General features: G+C 36.8%; 2 protein-coding genes and 1 pseudogene across 7 annotated transcripts in view; 2 read left to right on the top strand and 1 right to left on the bottom strand.

The window, feature by feature from the left end:
* Positions 1-314: 314 nt before the first annotated feature.
* On the bottom strand, positions 315-2,084 carry LOC113094705 (protein Flattop-like; annotated as a pseudogene).
* Positions 1,976-11,233, top strand: LOC113094733 (cyclin-Q). The gene is made up of 5 exons (XM_026260371.1): positions 1,976-2,220; positions 2,496-2,679; positions 2,762-2,894; positions 4,714-4,932; positions 10,366-11,233. Exons 1-5 carry the CDS (start codon positions 2,103-2,105, stop codon positions 10,453-10,455), a joined length of 744 nt encoding a protein of 247 aa, XP_026116156.1. The 5' UTR covers positions 1,976-2,102; the 3' UTR covers positions 10,456-11,233.
* A 4,176-nt stretch (positions 11,234-15,409) lies between these two features.
* Positions 15,410-17,604, top strand: part of LOC113094664 (plasma membrane calcium-transporting ATPase 3) — a 45,748-nt gene continuing 43,553 nt past the window's right edge. For 2 of the 6 annotated variants that reach the window (XM_026260244.1, XM_026260249.1), the window contains exon 1: positions 15,411-15,894. The gene's annotated coding sequence lies outside the window, so the exon portion shown is untranslated. Of the gene's footprint in view, positions 15,895-17,604 lie in introns of all 6 variants that reach the window. The other 4 variants (XM_026260245.1, XM_026260247.1, XM_026260250.1 and 1 more) reach the window with 3 other exon arrangements.

The following is a 17,604-nucleotide window of genomic DNA, read 5'->3' as shown; positions in this document are numbered from 1 at the left end:
TATCAAGGTACTCTGATATATTTTCTGCCAATACTTGACCCTGCATTTAGTATTTAATCTAAGAAGATTCCATTACAAAAGCCTTTTAGTAAAACTTATCAGCTTTAGCTTCATTGAAACAATTCAGTTAATGTGTGCCAACACACACACACACACACACATTATAGTATGCACAAATTGAGAGCACAGTTACAACACAAAAATAATATCTGTGAAGTAGAAGTGGTTTTCAAAGAAATGTTACAATTACGTAATGCCATTTTATGGAACAACTTTTATAACTGCCCATGCAGGGGATCTGATTCTAAATGGTGTTATTTCTGCTGAGATGCTGGCCTGCTGTTCTGGGTTGGTGGTCTTAACTCGGCTTGTCTCTCTTGAGTGGCTGGTCTGGATGGAGCCTGTTGGCTGTGGTGACTTCCTGGTCTAGACTGAGTTTGGTTTTCAAGAAGGTTTACTGGGTTAGACTGAGCTTGTTGTCTTGTTGGTCTAGACTGGTCTTGGCTATACTGTGATTTGGGCCTCTCTGGTTCATTTTGGTCTGGGTCATTCACCATCATTTTTTACTTTTCTGCACCCTGGTCCACTTTATGTTTTCCTGTAAGGATATTGTTTAGTCAGAATTCATAAAAGCAATGTTATCTAACGCCATAGCATACCAACACATTGTTAACAGTTCTGGGTGTTACTTGGCTGCCAGCAGGGGTTTGTGGTAAATTTAATCTGTTTCCAGGTCCTGAGGCCAACCTGGCCCTCTTGTGAATGGGCAGTGGGGATTATGGAAGCAGGAGGGATATAGTAAGGTAAATAATGTGCTTTGGAATGCTGGCCATGCAATTCCACGCTAATAATGAAATCATTTATAAAAAGTAAAATAAAAATGTTGCAAAACACTTTAAGCTCAGTAATTACATTTAAATAACAAGCAAGTCATCAAAACAAACCTTTGTTCTCACACCAGACAGAAGGTGGCCATGGTCCGGTGCTATAAATGTAGTGTGGCCTTCTGCTACTGACGGTCTCTTGAGGAACAAAAAGTAAATAGACCATACACAAGTATTAATATGAACTGGGCAATTATTCTCTCCACCCGGTGAAATTGGTACTGTGACATTTAAATGAAAAATAACTCGAAGCCTGCCAATAATCAATTTTTCCTTTCCTTTCTTTTTGAAAAAATTAAACATTTATCATGTTTGCACATTCCATTGTCTGTGTGGTCCGCATGCTTTTGCATTTTCAAGTTTAATGTCATTGGCATGGTTCACTGTTTGTGTAAAGGCACAAATTAAAATGCACAATTACAGTAAAATGTACACTACAGTTCAAAAGTTTGGTTCAGTAAGATTGTTTTTGAAAATTGTATTAAATTAGTCAAAAGAGACAGTAAAGATATTTGTTACAAAGGAATTGTTTTCTCTCAGTAATATATAAAATTGTTCATATATATATATATATATATATATATATATATATATATATATATATATATATATATATATATATATATATATATATATATATCGAATCATATAAAAGCTGTTCCTTTGCAAAAAAACTGACATTGCGACTGGCTGTGTTAATGTTGCCTCTTTGAAATGTCCCAATCTTGGAACTTTTGTGACTAAAAGGCACTTTCATACTGCAGAAAACATCATAAATATGCTTTATGCATCAACGTTATTTAATTTAAAAAAAAAAAGCAAGAAAAGTTATAATTTAAGCAGAATAACTAGTCGAAATCTTTTTCCACTCTAATGTGCTGGCAATGGTCTCCTAGCAAGTTCAAATTGTTTTAGATTCTTTGAATATTTAAAATACTGCCTTGGCAAAGTGTTTATTTTTAAGCTTCAGTTCTTATTTTCTATGTTATATAATATTTAAAATATTTTTTATATTTAAAATAAAATAAAAGTTTCAGCGTGCAGTGATATCCTCCCGTGCGAGGGGGCGCTGGAGATCATTTGAGCTCTACGTTGCACGTTTAACGATCCGCTGAAGGAAAGTCACAACAACCGACTGTTAAGGTTGTGCATGCGTACAGTAAATATAAATCCAATAATACGCTTTGAAACTGTAACCATTTTGATGCAAGGCGTAAAATGAGCACGCAGGCGTCAACATCTGGATCCGTCAATGAGGCTAAAGGCAGAAGAAGTGCTGAAGATGTCCCAGACTCCAAAACACACTTCAGAGTCTGTCGGTTTATCATCGAGACTGGTATCTGCAATTTTTCTGAATTGTTTAGAGATTTGTTTTTAATCTCTTTAACTTTCAAAGTTTTAAGGATGCACTGCAGCTGCTTGTTAGTTCATTTTCATTATCCAAGGATGAACTGCAGATCCAGTTTCTGGTCCCATAATAATAAATAATAATAATTCCTTACATTTATATAGCGCTTTTCTAGGCACTCAAAGCGCTTTACATAGTCAGGGGGTATCTCTTCATCCACCACCAGTGTGCATCCTATGATCCTATGTTTTCCTCATCTGTAGGAGTGAAGTTAGGCATGAGATCAGTGCCCATGGCCACAGCATGTGTGCTGTATCACAGGTTCTTCCAGTCGGCCAGTCTTCAGGTCTATGAGCCTTACCTAGTGGCCATGTCTGCCATCTACCTCGCAGGCAAAGTAGAAGAGCAGCATCTCAGGACAAGAGATATCATCAATGTCTGTCACAGGTATATAAGGAGGATATTAAAGTAGCATTTCTGTTCTCAGAATTCATGTATAGGCATAGCATGTCCTTTTTCATTGATCCAGGTATTTTCATCCAGAAAGTGATCCACTGGAACTGGACGGGAAGTTCTGGGATTTGAGAGACAGTATAGTGCAATGTGAGCTGCTCATCCTTCGGCAACTTAACTTCCAAGTGTCTTTTGAGCACCCACACAAGGTAACGCATGCAATTGTTACCTTGGGTCTCAAGCTTTTAGAATGAGTAATATATCTGTTGTCCACAGAAAAGAAAAGTTGTGTAGGATTTAAACCACAATGAGTGAGTAACCGATAATAGAATTTTCCATTTTGGATGAACTATTTCATTAATGACTGGCAGCAAACCTTTTGCAGGAAGCCTATATAATATATACTGTGCTTTGTGTACAAAACAATATAGTAAAAAAAATAATGCTTGGCACGGTTATTATCATAAACTAAAGCTATGAAAGCTCTGACAAAAAAAACAACCTAATCTGATGCCTTGACTACTAGTCTTTCACTTTTGAGAAAAATCTAATTCAAATGGATATTGAATATCATGTAATGTATTTCAATATAATTGAATGTCTACGTGACTGCCCACCCCCACGCATAAAAAACACACACAAAAAAACACAGTAGCCTAATGGAGATTGATATTCTATCAACTTATATGAAGTGCAACTATGCATATCTCACAATATTAGGCAAATTTTAAAAAAAAAGATTCAGAACAGGCACAAACAATAACGTGACAACTTAAACAGCAGCAGGAATAAGGCATATAGCCTAGCCTAATTCATTTTCTTAACATTGTTTGCAAGAAACACCAGTCTATCAACTTGATCTGGATCAAGTGCGGCTCTCTTTTTATTTACAATGTTCCCCGCGGTGGAGAACACACGTTCAGAGCGCACAGACGTGCTTGGCTACTAGCTCTTATTTGCGTGATTTGGTCATGGGCCTATGCTACAATCGAGCGGCAACCTCACGCTCTCTCCCGTGAAGCCATTAAGGAAGTGTCTAAAACTGCAATTCATCGACTGGCCGCTTGAGGCTGGCTGGAGAAGAGAGTCAGTCCCATAGACTCCCCATGTTAAAATGCCCAACTTTACAGCAGAAAAAAACATGTTTACAGCCTGGTTGAAAAAACAATTTTGGTGTATATAGCTAATTTTGCCCTTCATGACAAATGTGAGGGGGGTGAATTTTTTTATAACTCAACCGTTTAAATTATATTAAGCCTTAAAGTTCTGCATAATTAAGGGCGTAGCCACTTGAGTGACAGGTGGATTGCCGCTGCTGACAATGTAGTCGCCCTAAGTGGGCGTGGCTTCAGCAATCAGCTCCCGCCTTTTTGCCCTTTTCTGATTGTCCGGGAAAGTCATGCAGTGACGCACTGCCAAGATGGCGACAGCCCGCTCTGCACACTTTAAGCTTCAAAACCGCTATTGAGGAGTCTATGGGTGATGTCACGGACACTACGTCCATATTTTTTTACAGTCTATGGCTACAATATGTCTAGAGTGCCCTCTACTGGATAAAATGGCAAAGAATAAAATGGCATTTTAAAAACCGGATATTTTATTTATAGTTCGATTATGGATATTTCACATCATGTTCGAATGCATATTCGAATATCGAATAAAAAGTGACAGCCCTATTGGCTGCTTATTGAAATAGGTGTAAGCTGAAGCACTAAAATTAGTAACTGAAAAAAATTAATTAGATATATTGAAAGCGAAAAAAGTTCTGAAAGCTAATGTAAAATATTAATAAAAACTATAGTATGTCAGTGATGTAATACTGCTTTAAACTGGCATCACACTGGCACTCTTTATACACACTGCCAAGACTCAGTGAATCGATTTATTCTTTTCATTCTCTATTGCTAAGAATTTGAACAATTATAAGATGTAAACATACTCTTATCTTTGTACCTTCTCTATCTAATGCTGTCTAAACTTTATTTGTGTTTTGATCCATCTAACAAACTTGATTTTGCTGTGTCCCAGTACCTGCTGCAGTACCTGCTCTCTGTGAGGAGTCTTTTGAATCGCCACGCCTGGTCTCGAACCCCCATCGCAGAGACGTCCCTGGCTGTATTAAAAGACAGTTACCATGGCTCTGTGTGTGTCCGCCATAAGCCTCAACACCTAGCCCTCACCTCCCTCTATCTTGCTCTCCAGACATATGGAGTGCAGCTCCCCAGAGGAGAACTAGAGTGGTGGCAGGTAGGATTCATTTTTTATTTTTACAATTTCATGTGGAGAACAACTAAAAATGTTCAGGCAGCATTTGGGTCATGCTGTGTCTGCATTGAGTCACTGAGACTGAACGTTGACCAGTTTGATTCTTACCATTGCCAGAGCCAGATCAGGCATCAGTAGAGCCTTGATTGCAGTAACCTTTAGAGACTGGCAAGTAGTTCCCATGGCAATAAGGGCACCTAATGACTGCTGCCTGGTCTGGGAGAAATAACATTGTCTTTCACACAAGATGTGTTCCCTTAGTGATGCTCTAAAGTAATATTTGAGAATCAAACCATTTCATATGTTTCAAAGGACTTTTAAAACCACTTGCTTGGCTTCAGTTTCCTAGAATTCTGTCAAGTTCTATCAAAGAAATACAATAGACCTTTTCTGACATATTTAGCCGTAAGACTATGATTCATTTTTCTAGTTATTTGTTGAAGCGTTTTAGGAAAGAAGAAACCATCCAACTGGCATGTAAAAGGGACCTCAGTTTTGTTTTATTTTATTAGTTTTTTTTTTAAGTGGGTGTATATGACATATGACAAAATCATGATGTGGAAAGTCTATACAAGTAATTTTGTGCAATTGTTTGTATAAAAATCATTTTAAAAAAGTACTTTTTCTTGTGTTGTCTAGACTTTGGTCCAATCCCAATTCTATTTTATACCCCTTCCCCTACCCCTACGCCTACCCCTTCCTCTTGTCCCATGAAACAGAGTGTCAAGGGGTAGGGGAGAAAATATTCCCCTAAGGATTGGGACACCACTACTATGATGTCACACGTCATTATTCGTTGTCTAGCTCTTAAAATACACAAATATACTGGTGTGCTGGTGTGCATTAGAGCCTTTAATTATCCTTCTGTATTAATGAGCTGCTTACTGACACACCCACATATCGGAAATCGCACAGCTCACACATCCATTAAATGTTATTGGTAGGGCTGCCCCCTTATAGTCGACTAACCTTCAGATTACGAGAAGATCATTTTTTAGACGCTTGGTCGCAGAAAAAAAAAAGAATCCACACGTCTATCATTCATCACCCTCAAATATGGCTTCTCATCTGAAATATGTAAGTAGTAGCAACTTTACATGGCCACTCAATCTAATGTTAACCTAGAAAAATGTGCACAGTTCACGTGTTTTAGTGGAGTGTGAAAGCAGAACAGTAGCACTCACAGGAGGACAGATGGAGGCGCCAGTGCGGTCACTTGCTCTTTTTTTTTTTTTTTTTTTTTTTTATCCTAATATTCATATTTTATTTGTTTTGAACTTTAATTCTATTAACAACATTTTTAATAGCTTTAGGTTATGATAAAAACCCTGCAGAGCATTACTATTTTTAAACATGTTTGTAGACACGTTACCTGTCAAAACATTGCGCTTTTGTAAAATAATGAAAGTAAACAGGATGCACTTTCTGCCGTGTCGGCCTCTGTGAACTTGAGTGTGAAACTCTGTGTATACTTGCCTTTCAGGCATTAAAAATATATCTATAGAGAGTGAAACGTCTACTTTCAAAAGAAATGATTCAAATCTGAAAAAACGAATATGCTCAGGTCATGTAATCCATATGAATCTTTCGTGCAGGCACATCCGTTACTGTGGAGATGACGAGTCAGTGTCGCCAAATTAATCTCTTTAACCAAAAATACTAGTTTATCAATAAATTATTAATATGTTAATTAGGGCTGGAGAAATTAATCGATGCATCGTGAATCAGGAAACCGCAATTCTTTCTTGAATCGATTCTGAGCTTAATTTTGAACAGCAGATGGCACTGCATGCTTTATAAACAGCCATAATCTGCTTGTTTCCAAATCCTTACACACACTTGAACCTAAAATAATAATTTGTAAAGTTCGAAACGTTATAAAGGTGTTCACAGTGGGATGTCAGGGTGTCCGCGGGGTTTTAAAAAGTATTAAAAAGTGATAAATCAAAATGGTCAAATTTAAGGCCATTAAAAGTGTTAAATGTGGTCTCAGAGGTATTATTTTTTTCCAAATTAGGTATTATTTTTTCCAGACTATCAGGTGTCTTATTCTGATTGAAATTCTATCTGCGTTCGTGTTAGTTCGTTTATATGGGCTTTAGCATATCTGGGCACATAATCAAAGATCTTCCGTCTCCGTCTCATGCTGACGTCATATTCAGTGGTCGTTCGGCATCATCTCAGAACACTGCGCGCTCAACAGAAGTGGCTGGCTTACGTTTTATTTTAGACTTGCTTCAAGGCATATCTTCAATGACTGGACAACCATCGTCGTCTTCTTGGACAAATGCAAGTTTTCTAATAGCTGGGTTAACGACCGGTAGTACCGAGGTCCCGTTCAAACCCGGTTCTTGACGCATACAACGCTATGATTTCCGCGAAGCAGAAAACGAGTACGGAATCTCAAAATCCAGTCATGTAAATTAAACTTACATTTTAATATGGACAGTCATGGAATTCGTGAAAGCATAAATTAATCAAATCAAATCTCCATATGGACCAGTATCTGTAGTATTAAGCCGCAAAAGTTGTTTGAAATATGAATCTGTGTTCTGCGCGTCTCTTTGTGAATTAATGAATGACAGAGACGTGCAGGTTTATTTACTACATAGACTGAAGCGCATGACGCTTGCATTAATTTCAGCATCTGTTGTCTTCTCCTGTCAAAATAATCGAGTTAATTTAGAATTATTCATATTCACTTTCGAAAAAGCAGAAGACATACCGGTTTCTCCGGTAGTGGGCGGAGCTAATGGGCAAATAGAAATTTCAAAATGACAAATATGCATTCATTAGGCCTAAAAGAAAATTTTTACATAAGGGCATTGTGTTAGAAATATTACTATTATTTAGTAAAACGTATGTGATACTGCTACCACTGTTGCAAAAAAATAAAAAACTTTATTTAAAAAAAAAATAAATCTCAATATTTCTCCCATGTTTTAATTTTAATAGCAAATCCCCTTTATTTACCAAACATAAAATGTGTTTAAATTTGATAAATTAAAAGACAAATTAAATTTGGGTGAAACTTGTTTACTGTTTTTCATAATTATATAACTTGTAGAAAAACTTTAAACACAATTCTAAATAAGTATAAAGAATGGCATTGGTTTTATTTTTAGTGCTAAAAAGTTTTTTTTTTTTTTATTACCAAATTTTTGTGTTTTGCTTTGTTACCGAAATTGGTACCGAGAATCGTGGATTTTCACTGGTATCGGTGCCGAATACTGAAATATTGGTACCGTGACAACACTAACAGGCAGGCTTATTGTTCGGTCTATCCATTTTCTCCATTGCACATTTTATGGTATTTGTTTTATTTTTATTTACTAAGTGAAATAAATGTGCAATATGCTGTCAACATCAGTCTCTAAATCTATTATTTTTTGTATGTTATATATGTCAAAATCTGTGTAAATAATAGAAAGGTCGCTGATTAACACTTGCAATTCAGTGTCGTGATGGTTTTAAAAAATATTCTGAAGGTAGTGAAAAAGGTATTAAAAAGTAGTAAATTTAACTTAAGGATTGCTGTATATACCCTGGATGTGTTTACATTAATCTCGCGTCATAAAGACATTCTAAGCTGAGGTGAAATTACATGACTCAGCCAAACGCACAAGCACTCTTGAGTGTGCGGATAAAAACTAGATTAGAGCGCCATCTGCTGTTCAAATCTAAGCTCAGAATCTATTCTATTCTAATTGCGATGCATTCTTAAAATCTAAGAATCGATCCACGAATCGACTCTGCATCGATTTATCAACCCAGCCCTAATGTTAATGCAGTTTGATCTCACTGTTTTTCCCTGTCACATTCATCATCATTACTTCTGCCGGTGTGCTGTGGCAAGATTTATGCGTGCTCTTGATTGTTTAATCAAATTAAAGGCTTATTAGCATGATTTAAATGGTTTATTAATAAACGTGTGATTAGTTGACTAATGCTTAAAGTGAATGACTACTACTCGACCAGAAAACATCTTTAGTCGAGGGCAGCCCTAGTTATTGGTATTAGTAAAACAGGCTGATGCATTTAAGTCAGTAAATTATAGATAAATGATGTGAGCCCAGATTATTTCTAGTTGGTCTACCTATAGATGAATACTAAAAAAAAAAAAAAAAAAAAAAAAAAAAATTACTATATTTATTTCAAGAGTATTATTAAACAACTGTGGAAAAATTTCAGAGTAGTTTTATGGATGGCACAAAGGCATTTCTTTATATTTGTTAAAGCTATGATTTACATTTAACATTTCTAAAATATATATATATATTTATACAATAATAATATGTTCTTAATTCCAGTACTTCATAAAAGGCTTAAACTTGTTAAGTAATTATGAGATATGAAAGATTGTTTTCTGCCATTGTATTCCACTCTGTATGATGTTTGGAGTTATATGACACATATAGAGTTCTGGATCAATACCAGAATATTGGCAAATATATTGATTACAACTTATGAATGCAAAAATATGTAAAATGCAAAATATGGTAGTGGCCAAAAGTGATCTTCACCTCCTTGTAATTTTTTATTTTGGAATTTGTAAGCATGTTGTGTAGAGTGTAAAACTAATATACATATGCAACTGCTTCATCTGTTATAACGCAATATAACATGGCAAATTGTGTCATACAAAGAAATTACTAATTTTTGCATAGTAAAATAAAACGTCTCGGGTTACTTGACTGTAACCCTGTTCTCTGAAAATGCTGGAACAAGATGCTGAGCCCATTAGCGCTATTGAGCGCAGCATCGAGAGTAGCTTTTGATAGGGAACCTGTATTCCATGATAAGCTGTAGTTAGCTTTCCAAATTATTTGAACCAAGTTAGTTTGTTTTCTTAAATGCAATATATTTTGATCTTGCAGGGTAATTGAAAGCAGATATTGAGAATTATCCTCTCCATACATCACTTTTGGCCACTGCTGTATAATTAATTACCGGTTATTATTTAATATAAAAATCATCACACTATTAACATTTCCACATTGGGGCATCCCTGTGTAATATAGATCATATGAGCATGACATCTGATGCTGAAACCTAAAATAATTTAGGTTTTTGGTTCTTTTATGAAATTACAAACATTGATATCTAGTTCATTGAATGTACCATTGCCCACTCTCTGTTTTTTCTTCATGTTTCTCTAACCTTTGTTGGGTTTCCTGTTTACATTGACCTATTTAAAATGGAAATTTGAGGTAAAAATTTAGCCACAGCAAGGCCTCTTAGAGGAAATTAAAATAGGAGGCTGTTGTTTTCTCTAGACTGCAAAAAGATCACTACAAGAGAATAGACTCTATTGTTAGTTGCCTCAGAACTAATATTTAGATGTAATCTCTGATATAGCATGCAGGTGGACCCAATTCTGGGATCTGCATTGATGTTTTGCTTGTTTCCCTGCAGGTTGTTTGTGCAGACATCACCAAGGCTCAGATCGAAACCATCATGAGTGAATTACTGCGGCTCTATGACATGGAGGCCAAGTGTACTTGAGAGACAAAGAATGAAACGGGTACTAAAACACTTGACATGGAAACCAACACCTCCGGCTGTATATGTTCCTCAGAGACATTTTGTGACTGCCTGAGATCTGTGACGATGATCTTAGATCATGCATTGAGCCGTCTTTCTCCTGATGTTGTGATTTAACCTAATGAGCTCTACTTGCTAATTACATCACAGGACGTGAAGGTTTCTAAAGGCTCTTTAAGAGAGATGAGGGGAATTTATATATATCATTATCATTGTATCATTATAAAGTGGTGGTATGAAAACCAGACTTTAGCTACACCACATCAATCAATTCCCAGCCACCGACCTACTTCCTTCTCCTTCCTTGTGCTATTTTTCCCCCCAAAAGGAGGGGGGGGGTTGCAAAAGGGATGGAATAGCTGATTGAAGGAAGAAGGAAACCAAAAAAAGAGCCATCCTGTCCCCAGAGCTAAATTCTGAGATAAACGGTTAGATCTCAGCCATTTCTTTTTTATATTTTCTAATTTAATTACTCTCCTCCTCTCCCTGCAGAACTTGTCCCGGTAGGCTTCTTTATGTAACTCATTAAAGCAGCATTACTGTATGCTGTAAAGCAAATCAGCACAGTTTTAGTAGACACCAGACTTCTATTTCAAACTTCAATAACAACACTTCACTGAATTTAAACTTTTCATATTCTCAGCTAAAGATGAAAATGAACTGACAGGTTCATTCAAAGTATATTTAAAAATGTCATTTCTAATAAACATTTTTTTTGCACTAATGCCTTTTTGAAACAGCACCTGTAAATAGTCTTTCTTTGTAGATTTTCTTTTCCATCCATGATGTTCTGCTTGAAATTTCTGGATCTAGTTAGGTCAGGATATTGCTCTAGAGTGGATCTTAATAAGTTACTATGGCAACTGCTATTGTAGAGGGAGCCTTTGAAACATACAAATGTGAGAGTCCATTATAGCACACCTGTCAAGCTCAGCACATCAAATAATTGCAGTCAGGGAAATGTACTAATTTAGTCATTATTTACCAAATCAGTCATTCCTAACGTGTTAAACAGCTGTTTCCCCTCTAGCTAACTGAATAGACTGGAGACTGCAACCGTGGTTTTAAAAGTTCCCTTGGCATCAGATTTCAGTATGTGCTACATTTATCTGGATCTGAAAAAAAAAAAAAAAAAAAAAAAAAAAAAATATATATATATATATATATATATATATATATATATATATATATATATATATATATATATATATATATATATAAATCTTGTTTAATAACTAATACAATATTACAGTTGCGATTTATTTGCAAGTTTACCAAAATAACTTTAACTTTAATTATGCACTAACGATTTTATTGGCATTAGCATTTATTCATATTGATTAATGTTAATTTCTACATATACAAGCACAATTTTCATGTGTAATAGGATGTATTCTATATTACAATAATAATCTATTGGACAAACATTAACAAGAAACAGTTTCAACACATTTAACCTTGATTATTTTATGCTGTAAAATTTGTTCGTTCATGATATGCCATACATTAACTGATGCACTAAAAAACTTCTTGTGACGTGTTAGATATTTTACAGTTTAGGGTGATGCAGATGGATGAATTTCCTTTGCGGTAAACTGTTTTATGGATTATATTTGGGAAAAATATCTGAACATTCCTGCTTCACACTCCCTCTCCTTGCCACACGCACAGTTACGTACACACACACACATCTCTCAGCAGGCAGGCCCTAATGCTGGGCATCATGAATTATGGAGAGGGTACATGTGCAGCCGGATTCTCTTCCATCAATAAAACATCGGCATGGCCCTCACTATGGGATAGAGTTCTGGGAATAGGAAGGATGGGATTGATTGTGACTAACCTTACTCTCTTTGCCATCTCTTTTGGTTCTCTCAGTCTGTGTCCCCCATTACTAGATTTTGTCCTGTGTGAAAGCAAGCCTCTTGTTGCTTTCTTGGCTCTGCTTTTCTCTCATGGTGTCCATCTTGTAGTCTTTAATCTCTTTCTCTTTACGGTCCTTTCTCATCATTGCCTCTAATGGGGCTGGATTATTTTTTTTCCCCTCATAATTCTGGACCGTTTTTAATACAACTGATTTCCCAAAAAATCTATAGGAAACAGAGACTAAACAAGTTTAAAATTGTACAGGTTCTTAAAGGAACAGTTTATCCCAAAATGAAATATTGTCATCATTTGCTCACCCTCATGTTGTTCCAAACCTGTATTTCTCTCTCTCTCTCTCTCTCTCTCTCTCTCTTTTTTCAGTGAAGGTCAGTGGGGTGTTCGGTTAACACTTGTTGTTAAACTCCTTAACATTACTTAATGCATTTTATCCTCTGGCTCTAACAATTTTATATTTATTAATATAGATTCATGTTATTTGCTACATACACCAAAACATTTTTAATATTTCAAGCATGTTATATGTTCCATATTTTATATATATGGAACAAGAAGATATTTTGGCCACACAATACATCAATTTAGTAAAAAAAATGTACATTTATTGTATCGACAAAAACTGTACTTCACAATATATGCTTTTGTGTTTTGCTGAAGAAATTGAGTCATAAGGGTTTGTGACAACATGAGGGGTGAGTTAAATTATTACTTTTGGTTGAACGAGCCATTCAACCTTCAAATCACTTGCCCATTTTGAAAGTATTACAATATCTGTTGCAGTCCAAAGATGCAGCGTTTTTCTCTTCTTGACATAAGAACTCCTGCCAGAGTTGGGAGTACAGCCAAATCAATCAACTCTCAAGAGAGGCAAACTATTGATGTTCAATTCAGAGTGTGGTTAAGAAAAGCTCAATTAAAGTGTTTAATGTATCTTTTTGTATTTACAGCAAAATCGGAAACAGAAAGAAGTGCTAGGGGATTTAGAAATGAGTAGTTACAGGTAAAAACTGCAGTAGAAATAGGAAGATTAGGCAAAGGACCATTAAAGGGAAGGGATAGTTTATCCAAAAATGAATATTTTGTCATTTACTCAGCTCCATATTGTCTCAAACCAGTATGACTGACTTAAGTCTGTAGAAAAGAAGATATTTTTAAAGTGATTCAGTGTTTTTGTCCACACAATGAAGGTCAGTGGGGTCTAGTTTTGTTCTGCACTACACTGGCTTTTCATGGTTCAACAGAAACAGTTCAAAAATGATCTTTTGTGTCCACTGAAGTAAGAAAAGCATGTTTGGAACAACATGAGGCCGAGTAAATGCCAATTTTTAAATCTGGTCTCAAATTTTTTTTTGCTCAACCACTCTGCTGAAGTAGCTGTGAAATAGCCAATGGTTCTAATCTAATCTCCATCCCAGAATAGAGAGACTTCAGATGCAACAACATTCATGTTGAATCCTGGAGATGTGGGTTGGAGTTCACAGACATGGAACGGTATCGCTTGGGTAGCTTTTGGATGGAGTTCCTCAGTAAAGCGTTGAGATGTAACACACGATTGGGCGGATTGTGTTTTGACTGATAGTGAGACTCCGTCTGTTGGGTTGGGCTCCGAGGCTGGGATGCACTACCTGCAGGGCTAATGCACGGCAGCTCCCAGAGGGACAGCCATCTCCTGCAACCCCTCACCTCTGAATTATAGATACAACTGCTCAACTGAAACTTTCTCTGTACTTTCCCGGATGTGCCTCACAAATATTTCAGTGTGAGCAGCCTTGTGTGCACACATAGGTAAGAAAAATGTGGTGTTCAAGAATGTGCGATTGGAGCCATGCAAAATCAGCCTATGTGTGCATGTTTTTTCTTTTCTTTTTTTGCATGTCGACAATTAAGCATTAAAAAAAATTATGTTTTGTTGGTTGGTTTGTTAGACTTTGTGGACAACTTTAGGTGCAACCCACGAAAAACTATCATCCAATTCTTGGTATTTCCCTCTGTACTTTTAAGTTAATGTGAACATCTGCTGAAGAGCATTTAGTGCCTGTCTGTATGCGAGTTTGCATATGAAGGTTTCAGGAGAGGCCCACTTGAGCACTCATCAGCACATAAAAGCTTTTTCTCGCTGGTCTAAGAGGCCTCCTGCATTAGGGCAATTAGATTTGAGCCCTGTATGCTTGGAGACGGCTACAAGATTACACCTGCGTGGGTGTAATGGGGCGTCTGAATTTGTGAATTGAAAACACATCTGGAAAGTGAGACGTAGCAGCGACACCAGGAGGATTATGGTCCAGATTTGAATTAAACGAATTTCATAGAGAAACTGCTCTTCAGCATTGTTGGCCATTATATGCTCTGTCTATCTGTCTGTCTATCATTCTGTTGTTCTATCATTGTCAATTCTGTAAAAGGAAAATATTTATGTAAAGATGTACACACATATTTTACTAATTATTCATATTTTAATTTATAAATGTATAGCCTATGGTTATGGTTATGGTATGGACAGTATATTTATTTATTAAAATAAAATCAGTACAATTACATAAACTTACAATCATAACATCATGTTCATGAACCTATTAAGTGTCCCCCTCCCCCCTTTTTACCACTTTATCTTAGGTTTTCAACCCTGTTTACCATAATTGTTCAACTCTTTATTGAAAGAAGAATATAACTGTGGAAATATGAACAGCAAAAATAAACATCTTTTAGTTTTGTGACCTTCCTCATTAGTCAACCCCTGCTATTCCATCAACCTTACGTGCATATGTAATTTTCTGTTACATTAATTTACATAATTTAGCTTGAGATGGCACTATGCAGTTTCTAAGCATCTTAGGACATTCGTTGTCTCAAAGAATATTTAAACATTTTAAATAAATAAAAAAATAGGCTAAATGGCACCTGTTTCGTGGAATGATCCAAATCATCTATCAGACCTGTTCTTGCATTAACTCTGAGGTATGAACTCGGCGTATGTGGCATGTTGTGTGAGCTGACGTGATCGTACTGTAACGGAGCAGAGTAAGGAGGGAGCGCGCGCGAGAGAGAGAGACCCCCCCCCTCCCCATCCCCCGTCCTCTCCATCCGCGCGCATAGCAGCCCGCGCGGATGCTGCGTCCACGGTCCTCAGCGCGCAGCTCAGCGAGGGGGCTCTCATCACACATCGCATAGAAAATCCAAATACCGCATCACCACGCTTTAGCACCTCTTTACACGTTCAAGAAGAAGCGTCAAAACAAACGAAGTACCTTTGCCTTTTTTGATACATTGGTCGGGACAGTCATCTTAAAACGATGTCTCCATCGCTCATTTTTTCCTCTGCGGAACCTCCATCTAACCAGGCAACAACTGCACTATTTTAGGATCCATCACATCCATCCGTAGTAAGCACACTGCTAAACACCTGGGAGATAAGGACGAGATGATAACAGCTTCTGAGTGAACCCAACCGCTCTTGTGTTTCTCCTGGATATTCCCTTTTCCCAACAAACCACGGCAATGTCCTTGGAGCATGGCCTGGTGAGTATCTTATATTTACACCAGTCAGGATGTGTTTGCCATGGTAACAGTTATCATTAACGTCTGCTCTCTGTCATACTGTTCAATTGTCCCTGCATAGGTTTTTCTAATGCAGATCTCTTTGTCATGTATTTATTTTGATAGCTGTCAATCACGTAAAACTACTGCAAAGAAAGCCTTAATAATGTAATAGTTTTCCAATTCTGACACGTTTTCTCAACTGTGAGGTGTTCTGTTGACTATTTACCCTCGCTTGTCCTTTTGATTGTGTTGGACTGTATGACTTCCCAGAATGTTCTAACATTTTCCTGCATAGAAAATATATCATGTATTCTCGTTTTGTTAAAAAACAACAACAAAACCCACGCACATTTAGCTTATAGTTGTGTTGTTTTTGTCTAACATCTCTGTGAGCGAGTGTACCTCGCATTGGTACCCACACTGGTCACCTTGCGGAGGGGCATTGCGCTTCCGGATGCGAGTGGCGCACCATCCTCTCACGAGCAGCGTCTTCGCGCTATTCAATCAACATCTACATCCGCTCACGGGACTCTGAAGAATCGCGTTTTGTTTGTAACTATTCGAGCTGTCACAGATGTTTTTGCGTGAGGACCGGTCGCCCTCTGAAGGTGACCAGTAAAGGTCATTTTATCGTGGAAAACAGCGCGATGGGAAACACCTGAATGATGGAGCGCGGTGTGGGAGCTTCACCGTCTGAGTCGCTCAAGGTGCTCTGCTTTCATTTTCATTTTCAATTTTTTTTTGTCCTTCCTGCTGCAAGGTGTGCGAGTATCTGGGTGTGGGACGAGGAGAGGAGAGGAGGGGTAGTTACCTCAGACAGTAAATCCGTAAATCTATACTCGACTCTGATTGGCCATTTAAGTATGACCGTCAAAGCAGGATCCCAGTTTTGAAGGTTTTACATAATTTCAGAGAGACTGAGACTATAACACAGTGCTGTGTGGAAACTAAAGTGTTTCAAACATTTACCAGTGACTTGAAAAACACTAGTGTCTGCTGGCTGATCAATAAGGACAGTTTTTGTATTCTTTTTTAAACAAATTGATGGCTGTAGAGCAGCATTTGTTTCTCAGGCTAATCGATATATCAGGCTTCTTTGTGTTTGTGTGTTTGTCTGCTCAATTTAGAAGGGGGCCAGGCAGTGTTGTAAATTGTGCTGGCTAGAGAATTGTAACATCATCAGTTTAACAAATTCAACTACGTGAAAAATCAATCTCCTGACACCAGAGGTACCCTGAAGTGACAATAGACTGAGCGTAATATGAAGAATTTTTTTTTGTATAATTTTATTTCTGGCTTATTTGACTGGTGATCATGCTATGTTAAATTGCAAATTCTTGTTTAATTTTATATGTAACATTATTCAAGCTTTTGTACGTAGAAAACGTATACTTAATGTGTAACAAAAATTACATTTGTAAACTGATTTCAAACAGACAAATGTGGGAATATGTCAAATTTTCACATAAATCAAAGAGTTAAACATATTTAAGCAAAATGTTTTACAATAATCCTCGGTCTCTGATTTACAATGTATATTTGATATATATCGATATGCATAGTTATAGACTTTGTCATTGGACATTAAAATGTCAGTTCATGCTTTGGTAATGTCAGTTAAAGCTGTTGCTTGACTCTGTTTTTGATTCCCTCAGTGTGAGAAACTTTATATATTTTAGCATATTATGC

The sequence above is a fragment of the Carassius auratus genome, unplaced genomic scaffold, assembly GCF_003368295.1.
Source record: "Carassius auratus strain Wakin unplaced genomic scaffold, ASM336829v1 scaf_tig00215416, whole genome shotgun sequence".
NCBI classification, from domain to species: domain Eukaryota; kingdom Metazoa; phylum Chordata; class Actinopteri; order Cypriniformes; family Cyprinidae; genus Carassius; species Carassius auratus.
Note: the sequence above shows the minus strand (reverse complement) of the source record. Positions and strands in the feature narration are given on the sequence as shown.

Bases quoted from the DNA above. Each gene is read 5' to 3' on its own strand.
- LOC113094733 (XM_026260371.1), top strand. From the start codon at position 2,103: ATGAGCACGCAGGCGTCAACATCTGGATCCGTCAATGAGGCTAAAGGC. The intron at 2,680-2,761 runs GTATATAAGGAG...TCATTGATCCAG, and splicing joins ATCATCAATGTCTGTCACAG to GTATTTTCATCCAGAAAGTG. The intron at 4,933-10,365 runs GTAGGATTCATT...GTTTCCCTGCAG, and splicing joins GAGAACTAGAGTGGTGGCAG to GTTGTTTGTGCAGACATCAC.